This window comes from Anarrhichthys ocellatus, unplaced genomic scaffold (genome assembly GCF_004355925.1).
Source record: "Anarrhichthys ocellatus isolate YVR2014 unplaced genomic scaffold, GSC_Weel_1.0 scaffold118, whole genome shotgun sequence".
In the NCBI taxonomy this organism is placed as follows: Eukaryota; Metazoa; Chordata; class Actinopteri; order Perciformes; family Anarhichadidae; genus Anarrhichthys; species Anarrhichthys ocellatus.
The window spans coordinates 199523-217070 of record NW_022280148.1 but is presented as its reverse complement, the minus strand read 5'-3'; the positions used below and the strand labels follow the sequence as shown (position 1 = coordinate 217070).

Sequence of the window (17548 nt, the reverse complement as noted above, 5' to 3'; positions counted from 1 at the left end):
CCGCTGTCTTGTCACGCACGCACACACACACACACACACACAGTCACGGGTCAACGGTAGTCCTGCTCACGGCGACTCAGCTGTTGAAGCTGGACCTGGATCTTTCAGAAAGAAACCCTCTTGAGTTGTTGCACCCGTAGGTCAGAGCGTACCAATTAGATGACTGTCCTCACTCCTCCCTCCCTCACCGCATCATAAATCAAAACAGAGGAGAGACGCCCGCCAGCTGCGCTTTTTTTCTTAGAAGCTTCTGCAACGACCGCGTGTAGTTTACAAGACAGTGAGCATGTACAGCACAGCGCCGCGGGCTGTGTTTAAAGGCATCCTTAACAAGCTGGTGCTGTTGAGTGGACGTTAAACATAATGAGATGTTGTACGGGGAATGCAGGCTGTTATCATGCAATGTTGCGAGCGACTCTTCTGTGCGTACAGTATTTATATATATATATATATACAGTTGTGTGAAAAAGTGTTTGCCCCCTTCCTGATTTCTTATTTTTTTGCATGTTTGTCACACCTAAATGTTTCAGATCATCAAACAAATTTAAATATTAGACAAAGATAACACAAGTAAACACAAAATTCAGTTTTTAAATGAAGGTTTTTATTATTAAGGGGGAAAAAAAATCCAAACCTACATGGCCCTGTGTGAAAAAGTGATTGCCCCCTAAACCTAATAACTGGTTGGGCCACCCTTGGCAGCAACAACTGCAATCAAGCGTTTGCGATAACTGGCAATGAGTCTTTTACAGCGCTGTAGAGGAATTGTGGCCCACTCATCTTTGCAGAATTGTTGTAATTCAGCCACATTGGAGGGTTTTCGAGCATGAACCGCCTTTTTAAGGTCATGCCACAGCATCTCAATCGGATTCAGGTCGGGACTTTGACTAGGCCACTCCAAAGTCTTCATTTTGTTTTTCTTAAGCCATTCAGAGGTGGACTTGCTGGTGTGTTTTGGATCATTGTCCTGCTGCAGAACCCAAGTGCGCTTCAGCTTGAGGTCACGAACAGATGGCCAGACATTCTCCTTCAGGATTTTTTGGTAGACAGCAGAAGTCATGGTTCCATTTACCACAGCAAGTCTTCCAGGTCCTGAAGCAGCAAAACAGCCCCAGACCATCACACTACCACCACCATATTTTACTGTTGGTATGATGTTCCTTTTCTGAAATGCCGTGTTACTTTTACGCCAGATGTAATGGGACATACACCTTCCAAAAAGTTCAACTTTTGTCTCGTCAGTCCACAGAGTATTTTCCCAAAAGTCTTGGGGATCATCAAGATGTTTTCTGGCAAAACTGAGACGAGCCTTTATGTTCTTTTTGCTCAGTAGTGGTTTTCGTCTTGGAACTCTGCCATGCAGGCCATTTTTGCCCAGTCTCTTTCTTATGGTGGAGTCATGAACACTGACCTTAATTGAGCCAAGTGAGGCCTGCAGTTCTTTGGATGTTGTTCTGGGGTCTTTTGTGACCTCTTGGATGAGTCGTCGCTGCGCTCTTGGGGTAATTTTGGTCGGCCGGCCACTCCTGGGAAGGTTCACCACTGTTCCATGTTTTCGCCATTTGTGGATAATGGCTCTCACTGTGGTTCACTGGAGTCCCAAAGCTTTAGAAATGGCTTTGTAACCTTTTCCAGACTGATAGATCTCAATTACTTTGTTTCTCATTTGTTCCTGAATTTCTTTGGATCGCAGCATAATGTCTAGCTTTTGAGGATCTTTTGGTCTACCTCACTTTGTCAGGCAGGTCCTATTTAAGTGATTTAATGATTGAGAACAGGTGTGGCAGTAATCAGGCCTGGGTGTGGCTAGAGAAATTGAACTCAGCTTTCCAAAGATGTGATAAACCACAGTTAATTTATGTTTTAACAGGGGAGGGGGGGCAATCACTTTTTCACACAGGGCTAATATTTAAATTTGTTTGATGATCTGAAACATTTAAGTGTGACAAACATGCAAAAAAATAAGAAATCAGGAAGGGGGCAAACACTTTTTCACACAACTGTATATGAGAGGCACATGTGCTCAGCATCACCCTCACATCTGGACATGTTGACAGCGAGCCAGCTTCCAGGGGTCCGGCCTCCAACCCTCTTCTTTAATCAGACGGCACTCTCAGACGGCGTTAAAGCGGCCATTGTGCATGAGCCTCGCCGCTAATGAGGCCGAGTCAAAGCAAACCCCGGGGCCAGCCACAGATGACACCAATATGTGTTTATCAGATGAGCAAACAACAAGCTCTCCCTGTTTTACAGCCCATGGGGGGGGGATGGAGGTTAAAAGCTGTGCCTTAACGCACATTCAAAAGTAATGAGGCTTAAGCTGGTTACTCAGGGGATGAAGAGCACTTGTCTGTTGTTTGGCAAGAGCTTATGCGGTTCAAACACACTGCCTTTGTTGGTATTATGAAGGTGTTGACTGTAGTAAATAATAAAAGAGTTATTTTTCTATCCATCAGATCGAATACAAAGCTTTAATTGAATGATGCATTGGATTGGTGTTCTTGTTGCACATCAGTTTTCATTGTTAAACTTGCTGTCACTCTATGAATACAGCATGATACATTTGTCCCCAGTGGAGACACGATACAAGAGGTGGTGAAATGTCTTCCTGCCGGCTGACGCAGAGTTTCCTGCAGTCTGTCTCCCGCGGAGCTGACTGACCGTGACCTTATGAGTTGAGTTTGTCTCCATCTTGCCCCCCACCCGGTGGTTTTTATTTTCAGGTGCACTCGTAGGGAATAAAACATTTCAACGTGAGCCTCCGAATTGGTTTAGTTGTCATCATATCATGATGCATGTGTGCAGAAACCTTGGAGGATGAGCGCGTTGAGAGGAAATGGAGAGCCTGTGGACTCGAGGTGTAACTAGTGATTCCCACAGGATTAGTACTTGTCTGTGGTGATTGATGTTGTGTTGGGACGCTCCAGCATTTCGGGGCAGACCCTGTGTACATTGTCACAGATGAATGCGCTTTAGCAGCTAACTCTACAATTAATCAGCATTTTCAACTGCAGCTCCCTGTAGACTTTTGAAAGAACTTGCAGACAAAAATGTCGCATGTTGGAGACACTATTCACGTTAATATTATGGATGAAACAATTAGTCATTTGGAACAGAAATAATTGTGTCTAAGATAATGTGTCAGAGTCAGAGAGTCAGAAACCTGGATACTGTTAGAATAGTGTGTAAAGGAAACTGGATAAGCAGGTTTCTTATTATTAAAAGGTTGGGTAAGTTGGATAAGTGAAACTTATCTATACTCTCCTTAAAGCCACAAGACACCATAGTTATCAATGGTCAGCCTTTCTTTTTCCTGCTGCCCCTTTCCGCAGCAGTACAGTGCTTTGGTCCCACGCTCTTATTGCGTGTTGCTTTTGTTGGTTAGATTTAGCCATGAGGAGTGAGATTGATTAGTTTAGGGTAAGATAATCAGATAAGCCAACCTGAGGCAGAGTCATGCCTTCGCCCTCATTCTGCCTAATAATCAGCCATGTGCTTCTGTTTGTTTCATGGAGGGTCAGCAGGCTGTTTGACAAATGAGCTTTCGTTCTAATGGGACGTTTTTCAAAAAATGTGGGTTTCAGAATTATGGGCCGAACAAAGGCATTGCATTGTGAACATTCCTTTCATTTTGCACATAACAGCAGTGTAATTAAAGTAGAGGCAGATTGGATCAATGCCTTTAAAGCAGTAATTATGAATTATTTTTGTCTTTAGTACAATAGATGAGCTTTACAGAGAGAAGGAAAGCATCGGCAGAGACAGCGGGAAGAGTAAATGAAAATGAAATTGTGTCCTGACCCTTCAACCTTCTCTAAACTCCACGATTCAATGGTCAGCTCCTTTTCTCCAGCACAGCTCACCCAAACTTCAGGACAACTCCACATTCCCTCTCCTGCTTGTTGTTTTTGAGGGGAAGAGTCCCATTCAGCACTTCAGCACTTTATCAACTCCAGCTGTGAAATCAGAGATTCGCCGAGGACACCAGTGTTTCACAAGAGGGGAAACGTCGAGGTATGGGGTGGATGTGGGGAAGGCTGTAGCGAAAAGGAATGCAATGGTTGTAAATGGGAATTGATTGACGCCGGCAGGGCCGTGAGGAATCAAAGTCGGTGGCCTTTACGATGCGTCAAGTGTAAAAGTGCAGTGTTTTTTACGACGGGGAAGTGAAGAAAGCTCCGACAGTGGAGGCTATAAAGCAATGTATTGCGATGGAGGGCTGAGCTGGGTGTCTAGATTTGACAGAACAAGGAGCAGTTGTCATGATTTGTAAGAGCTGGCTTTGAGGGGTACTCTGCTGTTTCAAATGTCATCCAAAACTGCTTTCTATACGGTAGATCGTCTCTCTGTAATAGAATCATGTCACTGATAAACTGGAGAGCAGTTACAAGCATCGCACCATGTAGAAGCTGCGGTGAAAATGATGTATTGTCATAGCCTTGTCGTCCCTCATCCCCCCTTTGTAGAATCGTTTTATCCTTGTGTCATAGAACAGGAATGATGTGTTTTGTTTTCACTCCTCCAACACAACGGGATGGAAATCCAAACGACTCTCTCGACACTCCCAAACATTCTCGCCGTAATTCTGGATCCAAGTTCCGACCCCAGAAGTGGCGCATTATTTCACTTGTAATACGAGCCGGGGGACTTCGCTATCAAAGAGAGGAAGACGGAGCGACAGAAGGGGAAAATATCCAAGTGAAAGGGTGAAGGAGCTATTTAGTGAGTACCTGAGCTATTGCAGTGGAGAGGGAGAGAGTTGGAAAGAGGTATAAGTGCTGAAATACTACTGAAAGTCAAATGTAAAGATAGCAAGAACAACATATGTTTACCAATAACTGAGTGCACAAGGAAGTAAGTGGAGGTGGGAATAAGGGAGTGAGCAAATGTAAGTCAATGAATAAATAAGGGAGAAACAGTCAACGTAAAGCTGTATTACTAACACTGGCGGCACACATATAGGTCAAATAGCGATCCAGGCCGGTAATGGTCTTAAAGCAAGAAAAGGGTTAGGGGTGAGGTTTAGGGTTGCATGCTCATCAGGATATATGATTAAATGTTGAGTGATCTTAAAAACCCATACCTTAAGGTTACATTTTTATTATGCTGATTCTCTGACTTGATATTTGCCCGACACAGAAGGTCTCTACATTGTCTACATCCTAGAATACCTAAAGCCATTGAAAACATTTCACATACGCAGACATCGTGAACAGAATACGAACACCTGCGATGTGAACTACAGCCTGTGTGAATGGAAAACAGGTTTCCCGTGATGCTCCGATGTGTTGTGGATGAATGCGTGTTTTTTGCGTGGTTGGTTGAGCGCGGAGAAGCCAAAGGTTGACCGAGGAGCAGGAATCTATCTGTGAATCCTGAACCAGGGAGAAGATGAAAGTGAGTGCATGTTTACATCCACCCGGGTCACGCTTGATGTATGGTATTGGCACATGCCTGTGTTCACCGAGCCGCCGTGCATGCCTCCGAATGCTCGGGCACCTCTTTGTTGTGTGTGTGTGTGTGTGTGTGTGTGTGTGTGTGTGTGTGTGTTTGTTTTATTTCCCATGTTGCCTGACGTGCGGTTGACTGTTAGCATTCAGAGCGCTGACAGATCCAGCTGCGTGACTATCTCGTATCCCGGGGGGGGTTAGACTCTGTGTGTGTGTGTGTCCGCCGGGAGGTTGTAAGGTGTTTGACCCTCTCTTATCTCCAGCACCCCAGCGTGTTTGTTTTCACAGCTACAACACAACCCTAGTGCTGACGTCATGTGACCCTGGGCGGTATTGTTCATATAAACCACACACACACACACCCACACACACCAGTGCAGGTTACCAACCATCCACCCACTGCCAGGAACAGATAATAAACACGTGACATTATTGATTCCATAACCCAGAAATATCTGTTATTCTAACTGACTGAACTGCTATTAGATTGTTTTGTTTTCCAACAGCATCCAAACCACAGAACATGGATATGAGCGTCACAAAGGTGGCACCAACTTTAACCAGTGGGAATACATTTTCCATTTTTACTGATCTGTCCATTAAATCAATTAAACGATTAGTCGACAACATCGTATGAGTGCTAGTCGACTCAGATTTCCTTCGGTCATGACAGTCCTACACTGGCGGCGTTACGAATAGACAACACAAACACATGATATACTCGGCCGCGAGTATTCTATGTAAAGGGCTCTGTTTGAATATTCATGACTAAGCTGTTCCAAAAATATATTAACGTGCCCTGCAGTGTGCTTTAGGAGAACCCAGTCACGTTTAGCAGGGAATTATTGTGGAGCACTTGGCAAGTGTGTCAACCTCCCAGCTTCCATCCCTCCCTCCTCAAATGCCACCTCCACCTTCCCCCTCCCCTCCGCTGGAATGCGTTCCCTCTCCACCAGATATTTAGTGGTGGTTTTGCCAGAAACCCAGGGAAGCTTTGCTGGGCAGCCGTCACACGAATAGTCACCGGAGCTTTAAATTTAGGTGCGGTGAGGTCTTTGTCATGTCCGTGCCAAAACAAGATGAAGGCATGTTAACGAGATGTTACCTTCAGTTGCCTTTTTCTTCACCTTTCAGATAAATATGGTCAGAATTGTACACATCAGTTACTTGGATGCTGAAGGGGTTGCACTCCTGCACATATGTCGGTATACATCTTTGTTCCTAGTTTTTCATTTAACATTTTTCCTTCATGTTTGGTTTGCTGTGATGTTTTTCTTGTCTTAGTTGTGACCAATCGCTCAGACTCAGTTTATAAATTTGACAGGATCCTATTCTTGGAATGGGCCTGGACTCAACGAGGTGGTCTTGACTTCAGCTCCACTGATGGCTTTGCAGTCTGGCCTGCCACATATTCTGAAATATGAATCAAAAACAAAAACAAAAGTTGAGCAATTCAGCAACACAGCGCGATCATTTCATCTCCTTTTTGTCAACATCTTCCCATCAGTGAAATCCGCTCCAGTCTTCGCCTCACTCCGCTCCCTCCACATTCCAACCGTGACACAGTTGGCGTCGTACTATTTTTAGAGAAGCGGTTGGCCCCGTTAGCCAAACATAAGGATGCTGACCTCCCCAACGCCGTGTGTGAGGATGGAAGCGAACATGAGATCTGCTTTGCCACTGTTGACTTTGGAGCATTGCGCTGTTGAGAAACGAGGAACCTTTCAGCGGTGGCCTCATCACATGCAGATAGCGGAGACATTTTGCAGCGTAGGATGATTACCTCTAGAACAACCTGCGGGAAGTGAGAGGGTTTTCTTAAGACCTCTCTGAGGTTTGGCGTGAGCTCGTTTCGTCTCTGCAAACCCCCGGGTATGGAGCCTCGTCAGAGACGGGTTTCCCGACAGATCCAGGCGAGGTTGGACACCTGCCAAGTGCGCTCCGGTTCGTGCTGCTCGGCAGGCAGCGGCAGCAGAAGTCGAGGTTGGACTTGCGCCATTCATTCACGTGGTATCCTGTTGTTTTAGGCTTGTCATGATCGCTCCTGGTGCATGATTGAAAACATGCTGGAGCAGCCGCTGCTATTCTTGGGCCGGGGCAAGCAGCGTCCCTATTAAGGCAATTGACTGTCAGAGGCATTGAGGTGGTATGAAAGTGAGTAGAAGAGGAAGCAGCGGCGTGTAAAGTAATCATGTCGCACTTTTAAGAACTTTTTACATTGACCTTTTTGTACGAGTCAAACTCAAAACAAAAAAAGGGGTTAAACAGAAGGCCTCATGGAGGGAGTTACATTTGAGCTGTTGTGATTTTTGTGGTAAGGACACATTTGTGAGAAGAGCCCTCTGTTTTTTGGTTTCCACTCGCCTTCCCCCTGCTCTTTTTTATTAGACGATGCCGTGTTAAAGAGTTCCGGTTTGCCGTGACACTGCAATGTGCCCCTCTGATTCCAGCACATCTCCTCGCCTCCCTAACCTGAACCAGATGGAGCCTTTCCATATAAAACTTTCACTCCCTTTTATATAAAAGGAGGGGGGGAAAAAACCTGCTACATGTCATATTGTGTCCGGTTAATGCAGTCCAAATGCAGTACTATCTCATCTGTCTCTCACCAACCAACAAAGCGCTTGATAGAAAACATGTAGTTTCCAATGCCGTTGTACAGCTGAAGTCTTTGAAGAAATCCTCACTCTCGGATTTCTATCTGTGCTGCATTAACTCTGCTGTCCTTTCTGTAATATCAAAAACTGGAACACAAAAGTCTTGCTGAAACCATCTGAGAAATCAAAAAATAAAAAGCTTGGATAGACTTGATATTCATGATATCTGAATGGCCAGAGGAGAATGCTGTGGTTTTGATGTTTGTGAGTGATGCTGTCAGCCTCCTGTTCTCCACATCAGTGATATACATTGGACACTAATGCAAACTCTGTTTCTTGTTATAGAAAAGCAGCCTAAAGCCAGCATATTCTATTAATGCATGAGGGTTGTACTACTGAGCATATGCCAGCTATACACATTCTGACAAACCCAATCCAATAATCAATACTACCTGCACTTTGAAAAGCTACATACAGTAAGCGATAACATACAACAACCATAGATTTCTAAATGCTCAACTAAGGATTGAGCCCTCTTACTGTTTAAAGAAATTTACCAATTGACCCTTCGCTAAGTCCCGCCCTTCAAACGCAGACTGGCCAATCATAGCGTAGCATCAGCCAGCTCTGACCAGGTTCCTACTACCAATCAGCTCTGCTGCGCAGACTATCATGCAATGGTTTTAGATTTTTTAAATTTCAGTAGATTTGGAGCTCGTCATGGTCAAACGTTGTATAATTGTGATATTTGTTACCCGGAGAGGTTGGAAGGAGATATATACACGTTCCTAAAACGTTGCGCTTCATGAACTAGCATTAGCACGTCTATGCTATGCTAGCTAGTGAAGTTATATTGGACATATACAAATGCTACTTTTGCTTTTGAATGATTGTAACAGTAAATAAAGACCTATCCGTTTTACAGGAAAAGTGTTCCTTAATTTCAATTCATTCAAAATGTATATAATATTTCTTCAGGGACTGCAGTTAGTGACAGTGTGGGCTCCATGGTAGCTCTGACAACTTGACGTAGTGGCATCTCAGCTGTACACATGAAAAGTGGAAAAAAGAATGAAAAAGAGAGCTTAAGAGAGAAGCGTATATCCTGCCTTTATTCACCTCCACATACCTGGACAGCTGCTGTGCAAAGTTGACGCGATTGTCAGATTGTAGCTCTCAGAAAGTTGCCAAAGTTGTCAGTCGCAAACCTAGCGGGGCCTGCTTTGGTCCTTTTTAATAAATTGATGAAGACTGATTGTGATTGGTGGTTCACTGTGCATGCAGAGCCTGCATGTCAGTCACTAGCAGATGAATCCCGTGTATTGGAATAAATCATGTTCCATCAGACAGACTTCTCTTGTAGATTAGTCATGGAAAGTGAGAACCATGCAAGTTTTCCTTTTTTTGTATCAGCACAAAAAGTCGTAACATGACGTGTTCGAGTTTATTCGCCTGACATGACTTTGCTCGTCCGTCGATGTGACTGTTGCGCATGCGCAAATCGTGTTGTCAGTGCTGAAACGATTCATCGCGCAGCCCTACCTCCAGCATTGGAAAGGTGCGGGGGGGCGAGGGTGTTTGAGATACTGTCGCACCGTCTTACAAGCAACTTTGTCACAACTTTGTTTGAAGCATACGGAGGCCAAAACATTACCGAAGGTCTCCAGGGTTCAGGATTCATTAGTGTGTATTGGAGCCACTGCTGCCACAACATTCCTGTTGAAGTACAAGACTTCTGGCACCTGCTGAAGGGGTACTGATTCATAATTCTAAATACTTAATAACAACAAAAAAACAATTCGATATTTAAGATCACTTAGTGAGGCTATTTTTGTTTAAGTTTCATTGTTTCCATTCAGGAAGAATACTGTGAGAGAGTAGTGTGAGAGGCTCAGCAGTAGAAACCAGTCGAGCAACTTGCAATCTGGTACCTGATTAACTTTGTTTCCCTTAAGTTCTTTCTCACAGAGAGCTTCCAACAGCTGTTCATACTGGAATTCTACTTTTTTTTTCTAATTTCACCCCTCAAACCTTCTTTTTTTTTTCGATTTCCACATTTTGTATAACTTTTTTCCCCCTCTCACTTTTCCACTGTTTCTCTCATCAAAGGAAGGGGAAGCTCCAGATGTAGACGGTGAGAGTGTGTCTATTTCTAGTGTTCAGTGTTCAGAGAGAGAGAGAGAGAGAGAGAGAGAGAGAGAAAGAGAGAGCTGTTTTGACAGACACACACTCAGCCAGGTCTGAGCAATCAGGGTTTTGCCAGTGGTGGTTGTACCTTCCAGAGGAGTTCACGCCCCCTTGAACTGTTTTGGCTGACTTTGTGGTATACTTCTGAAAGAGAGAGAGAGAGAGAGTAAGGAGAGGGAGGAGTGTTGCTTGTGGGAGGAGAAGGAGGAGGGAGTGAACTGGAGGAAGGAGAAGCTCTCTCAGTTTCTGCCAGTCCTGCTCGCTGTAGGCTACAGAATGAGCACAGTTGCTCTCCTCTCAGTCTGAGAGGTGACTGCTGTATTTATTTTTTTCCTTTTTCTTTTCTTTTTTAGTTTTTCCTTCCTCTGCTGTGCAGACATCAGAAGGAGTCACAACAGAATTGTCTCCCCTTTCCTCGCCGTACTTTTTCGGACCCACTCTTGTGTTGTTATTTCTGTGCCCGGGTGGGGGGGGGGGGGGAAGCACCATGCCGGTGGTCGGCGTCGCCTCCAAGCTCAGGCAACCCTCCACGGTGGGCAGCAAGCCGGTGCATACCGCACTCCCCATCCCCAGCGCGGTCAGGGTGGCCGCCTCACAGAGCTACGCTGCCCGGCAGCAGGAGCTCGGGGCGGGCGAGGGCGCCCCGGGGCTCTCCTGCCAGCTGTCCATCAAGTCCGGGTACCAGAGGACACCTGACGGGAGGTCCAGAGCAGAGATGGAGGAGAGCAAGATCTGCAAGGTCAGTGGTGGTGGCTCCGCAGACAGCATGGTGACACTCCGCAGGTGTCTCTCTCTTTCTCTCAGTATCTGTCACGCTCTCCTTTCCCATCTTGGCTCATCTAAGCAGGTGTAGCTCTGAAGCAGAGCTCAGGCACATGGTGGTGAGTCATGTGTGCTCCAGTGGGATGATGTCGCTGGCTTTTGGTCATCAACTAAGAGGGGAAACTAGATGAGTAATGCATCACTGTCAGTGAGTTGTCTCATCTGGCTGCCCGTTCAGTCTGCACATGATTTACTAATCAGTGTGTGTGTGTGTGTATTTAAGTATTTAGTCAGGACTATACAGATCCCTACCTGGGAAGTGAACCGTGTCTGCTCTTCTATAGGGAGGGAAACTAATTCACGGGTAATGGGTGCTACCTGAGAAGCCCCAAAGATTAAGGGGAACATGGTCTGAACACCCCCCCCCTCCTGCATTTCTCCTCAATCTGTCTCCGATGCTGGGTAATATTTCAGAAAGATCACCGGGGCTGCCGCCTTCGCTCCCAGAGTATATTCCTAATACCCCCAACGGCGAGAAAAAAGTTACATATGGTTTAGTAGACGCACAGAGATCATGAAGTGGTTCACCATACTAAACACAGGCCGTGCCAGAGTCCTTTCCTTCTCAAAGGAAGTTTTGGCTCACTTTCTCAGGCTGCAAGGGAGGAGGCGGGGTTGGCCCCGTCCTTAAGGAAGAAGGAGTTTTCAAAACTCCCCGCCAAATATTTTCAGCGGTGCCTCGGCCCGTCCCACATCCACAACTGTCAGAGCACAAAGTGAAACTTTCCTGTTTGGCCGGTTGATCTCTCCTCCGCCTCTCTTTCTACTGTTACAAAACTTCCCGACAAAGACAAAAAAAGAAAAATGCAATGACTCCCTGACCCTGATTCTTTTTCTGGCTTTTGGACTTTTGATACTGTACAAAGCTGCTGATTTTCCTCGTTACCCAGAGGAAATGTGGGCAGGAGACATCAAAGAGCGGGTCAGCACTCCCCTGCCTCTAAATCCTTCCAGCGTGTCCGTGGCCGAGTCCAAATCACCTGCAGGGTGACTATGTCCATCATTAACCTGCCGCTGAACTGGCAGCTTCAGCTTGTTAACACAAGCCTCTCGCTTGCTCCTTTAAAAGGGGTTCTTAGAGTTGCGTTTTATCTGGGTTTGAAGAGGATGAATGCTGAAGGCTGATTTGACTTGTGTCAGCATCCATCTCCCATCATATTCTCAAAAAGAAACCCTTAATGCAAGCTTGCAGTAACTTTAACTTATATCTTCAAGCTGTTCTGTAACAGAAATGCTATCAGATTTCTGTGGCTCTGACCTTTGCCCTTCTTCTTGTGTGGTGGTTTATAAGATTTGCTCTTGCCTTCCTGTTGATAGAGGGCCCGCTGAATTGCCTTAAAATGTCCAATCAGTGCATATAGGCCCTGTCCTTGGGAAGCTCGTAGGCAGACAGAACTCCTGCCTCAGCCTGTCGGTGTGGGTGAGGAATGGGTGGTATGGAGGGGGTAATTAGTCTGTCTAATTGTGTTGTGTTGTCCCTTAAGAGCTTAACTATCCAGGCTTTCAGAGGGGGGAGACAAAAGGGGAGAGAAGGTGGAGTGAACGCTGTCATTACTCCTTCACATTCACCAACACTCCTTCTTTGGAGTACTATTATCAAGCGGGATCAAGCGTAGGACTGTGTGTGTGATTGTTTGTGCACATGCAAACCCCCATGTGTATACAATAGTCAGTATGTGTTGGCTTGTTTGCCCGAGGTTAAACTTATCCTAACCTGGGTGGTGTTTGCCAAAGCAGGAACGTTTTTTTTTCTCTATTTCAAGAATGCAGTGTGTTGTTGGTGGAAAATTCCTCCTGTCTGGTCAACAAAGAGGTTCAGAGTATTTGACCCATGACACATTTATTTATTCATTACCTCTGTGATATTTTATCGTGGCTGTTGTGCAGAACGACGTGCGGTCAGCGTAACAGCTAAATAGATCGAAACTCCTAGATGACCTGAGTTATAAGCAGCCAGAAGTGCACGAATCAGCACCACAGTTACCCTGGACATTATTCCTGTGCAAGCAGAATGATCACGACACAAGAGCAAGCGAAAATAAATAAGAGGGTTAAGCGCTAAGCGGAGAGGAAGAAGGGATTTGTTTTTCCTTTGGTGTGGTGTTTGTAGAAGACAGCAGGCCCGATGTTGTTTTGAGCAAAGCCAAGGAGGAAGTCCAAAATAATCCCGTACAAGTGAAAGACAAGCTCAAATTTGATCTACCCCCCCGCCCGGACATATTTGGATTGAGAGGTTTCACATTTAACAGATGTAGGCATGGTGGAAGACCGCCGCTCTCAGGCTCCATCAGATCCACAGAGCCGATGCAGGTGTGCTGTTTAAAGGGCAGCGCTAAGCCTCCCAGACAGACTCATTTTGGACAGCATTCAGAGTTAGTTGCAGCTAATCTCTCTGTATTAGTCCAGTCTGCATGTATTGTGTGATAGATAATCCCTCAGCTCTTCCCCACCAATGACTGCGCCCACTTTCATAGGAGTGTCGGCGAGTCGCGTCTGCATTTGTGTGTTTCTGTCTATGCACAGGTGTTTGTCTGAGTTGTCGTGGATACCGCGGGGCTTTACAGAACACGCTGTCGGGTTTTTCAACATAGAAAGATGCAGCGTGGCCGTCTGCATATTGCCTTGGCTTTATTTTACGCAACACCTGCCCTCTTCCTGGGCCCCCCCGTCTTACTCCGTCGACGGCTCCAGGGCTGTAGAGCAGTCCCATTCCCCCTGCACCCTGGAGATGAGGACAAGGTGAGACGTTTGCTCTTCCTGTCGTACTCTCCGCTGACAGCCTCCGGCGCCGCGGGATGACGAGCTGGAATAAAGAGCTCATCTGAGTCGACCGGGCGTTGATGAAGTGTGGAGTTATCTTGTGCATCAGGAGTTTTTGGGCTGGTGTTCAAATCACACAGCCCCGGGACTTATTTAGTGAGTCCCTTTTGTGGTGGAACTGAACATTGCATCACTTCTTTCGATTAGATCTACAGCACGGCAGCAGAATAAATGATGTTGATTGGATCCATCTCTGTTCATCCTTGAAGAAATGCGTGGGTGCGGATGGAATTCATCCTCATTTTGCTTCCCAGCAAATGATTTGAGTGAAATGTTTTTCATAACTCTGCTGCACATATAAAGTAATGACGTACCTGTGACGAGCTCGCTCCTCTGATCTCAGCCTGTTTTGGTCTTGACCCTGAGAATGCAGCCAATTACTGAATCGAGCTCCCTAGTATGAAGAAAACCTGGTTATTTCAGCTTCCAAATGCCAATTAGTTTAGCATTTCAAGTTACCACATAGTGCCCTTTTTTATCGCACACTTACTCGCTCCATTCCCAGGAGCAAAAATATTTAAGAGACTCAAGTTGTGCCTTCCTTTTACAGGTCTCATAACCCTTTTCTTTTTAAAAGCATAGAGCGTTATTTTAAAATTACAATTGCTGTACAATTGCACAGCCACAGTAGAAGTGATTGGGTGCAGTAAAAATGCACAAATGGTATTTACAATAGCAGTAGTGCCTCCTGTATATCCTAAAGTTATCTTCCTCTGCTGTCAGTCTACACTGACATGCCCTCTCTTGTGTCAACAGAACAGACTCATGCTGTATATGGTGAACGTGTCTTTATCTCAGAAATGCAGCTCACTGTATACACCAGCCCGAGACCGTCGCAGCCTGCTATTTTGGCCGGCCTCTGATGTCAGTGAAATGTTATCCCGGAATGTTGTTCCTCAAGAATAAGTACACGTGTTTGCCGGAAGTGCGGACGAGAGCCAGACACACTCGCTCCCTTAGAGAACAAAAAACATCCTGTTGGGTCTCTGTGTGTGTGTGTGTGTGTGTGTGTGTGTGTGTGTGGGTGGGGGGGGGTGCGTGCGCGTGTGTGTGTGCACACCGAGGAGAATAATCAGGATGTGTCTTTGCATATTTTTTCTTGTTTGGTGCATCTGCCGCTCATGGGTGGGTTCAAAGTATTAAAGAGAGGTGGAGTGCCCCAGGGACCGATGTCGGGGTCCAGTGATTTTGAGTGAGTGAGTAGAATGTAAACAAACCTCTGCCTCTTTCTCTGGGTGGGCCTGCCACTGTCCGTTTCTCTTGTCCTCTTCCTCTCTCCTTTTGTTTTTTTTTGGGGGTTTTTTGTATTGCGCCCACAATATTTTCTTCAGTTTTCCTGCCCGTGTCTGCATGCAAAGTTCTCATGAATGATTGCTAACTCTCCAAAAAGCAAACAAGCTCTTTGCTGGGTATTTTTAGAGTGATATCTTCCTTACTGATTCAGGTTACATGTTACATACATAAACATACAACATACATACAACATACGTAGACTTGCACGACTTGATCATACCATCCATGTAGCCTGTAATATGTATATCCCTAATGCATGTTGTACATACAACTAAACAGACTGCTTTCATGTGTTCATGTGCATGGGAAACATTTGTACTAAGTACTGCTATCACAGTCACATATGAACATTTTTGTTTATTAGCTCCATTACAGTGACATCTGCTGTCAACATTTGTAGTGATGTAAAGGAAGACTTTTAAATAGGAAACATATTTCACCATGATGTTTTTTTTGTCCAGCACATCGCCGGTCGAAGCGCTCTCCCTCCGTCTATTCTTGCTCTCGCTCTTCTCCACTCGAGACACCACTGAAACAACAGAGAGAACAGAGGGAAGCGAGAGGGGGCCAACTTGTTCTAGCCGAGGGAGGGGGTTGGATGGGTTGGGCCTTGGGGGGTGTCTGAATGTGTCCTAGTCATGGGTGGTCTGACTCGCCGTGTGCTGGACTCCATATCTGGAAGAGACGGCGTCGTCGTGAGGGTGAATGTGAATGCTAACGAGCGGGAGGAGCGCTGCTATGTTTGCACGTCAGCGAGGCCGGCGATTAAATCTTTGAAACACAGTGCAGCGGGACAGGAGCGGTTGTTAGGCTCTCATTGATTCTAAATTGCATTCTTTAAAAAGGGAACCACAACGTCTTGAACTTAAGTATAGAATGACATGAGAGTTGGCCTGAGTTGGCCAGTTTCTGTCACGATCTCTGTTGCTGCCGCTCTGCAGCGCAGCAGTTTGTCCCTGCAACTTTAGTAGCGTTAGCAGGACGAAGGTCAACGTTCTGTGGTCTGTTCAGCCAATCAGAAATAATGTGTTAACAGGGGAGTCCACCCCAGCTCACTTGGCCTCATCCATGTTTGAAACATGGCAGTGATTTTTGGTCTAATACATGATTTTTCAACCGTAAGGAGCCTGCTGTGGGCCGCCGTTTTTAAATCTTGGAGTGAGAACACACAGAGCGGCTGGTGTTTACAGTGCAGCCACACCGGTTAAAAATACCCTCCCCTGGAAGTACAGTCACAGCGTTTGCTCCACAACACCAAGAGAAGTGAGACTCACAACAAGCTCAAGCACCCGAGTACAGCAGTGAAGCCTTTTTTAGGTAGATGGCCGAGGCTTCGTTCTTGTTTACCAGAGGTATGAATGAGCAAAAATAATGCCTTCTTTTAATGGGAGTTTTGTGTAGATGAAAAGATGACCCATTCTGACCCTTGAATTGATTATTACGCCACAAAGTTAGAGCTATTACAAATGCAGTGCCTTGCTGTAGGACACTTTGGCAGACACACTCTCTCTCTCTCTCTTTGTCCCATAATTCAACAAATAAGTGAGATTAAAGTAAACAAAGCCTCCCAACACACTTTCATTGTCTCATCATATTCTGAGCTTTCTCTCTGATGTTCTCTCTGATGGGGGGGGCTTACGGAGGCAGGACAGTGTGGGCCTGTGTGGAAGACTGTTACCCTGGTGCGGCACACACTCTCTCCAGGCCCTCTGGTAGTTCAAAGTTAGGCTCGCTAAATGATCCAAGAGGGACGGGGCGCTTGTTTGTAGTTTAATGCCGTAAAAGAAGAAACATGGGGAAGTGAAAGGAGCATGTATTGGAGACAGAGACACACATTTTACACGATATATGTTATGTCTATCTGATCCTGTTGTTTAGGTGAAGAAACTGTCTGAATTGTCTTCGTGCGGAACTCTTTACCCACTTGATGCTCACATGTGAGGTTACTACAAGGTCATGCACACTTTTCATCGCAGTGCGGTGGCAGATCATCTTTACCTCCACCTCAGATTTCCCCTCCGTTTGTCTCTCTTCAGCTGTCTGTCTGCTGTGTTGTCTTAGCGTCCTATCCTCTCTGTCCTTTATCCTCCCTCAATCTCTTCCTTTCACATCTTCCCGGCACTTGTTTCTTCTTTTTTTTTCCACACTCCGTCTCCTGTCACCATCTTTCTGCTCTTTCCCATTCCCAGCATTCCTCCTGGAGTCTTCATTTTTCTGTCCCTCCTCGCTGGAGTTTTTCTTTTACTCTGCTACCTCCAAATCACTTACTGGTATTTTCCTTTTAACCCCCCCCCTTTTCTTTGTCATATTCTTTTTTTTCACCCTCCCCCCATCATCTTTTCCTCCAGCCTTCTCTCTCCCTTTCCTCTGTGATATTTT

At 45.7% G+C, this 17548-nt stretch overlaps 1 protein-coding gene across 1 annotated transcript in view; it reads left to right on the top strand.

Annotated features, from left to right (window-relative positions):
- The first annotated feature begins 2016 nt into the window (after positions 1-2016).
- The window catches only part of LOC116399615 (neuron navigator 3), a 111339-nt gene continuing 95807 nt past the window's right edge, over positions 2017-17548 (top strand). Inside the window, 1 exon segment of the mRNA XM_031876894.1 lies at positions 2017-10973. Coding sequence (XP_031732754.1) covers positions 10722-10973 — 252 coding nt within the window. The 5' untranslated portion in view covers positions 2017-10721.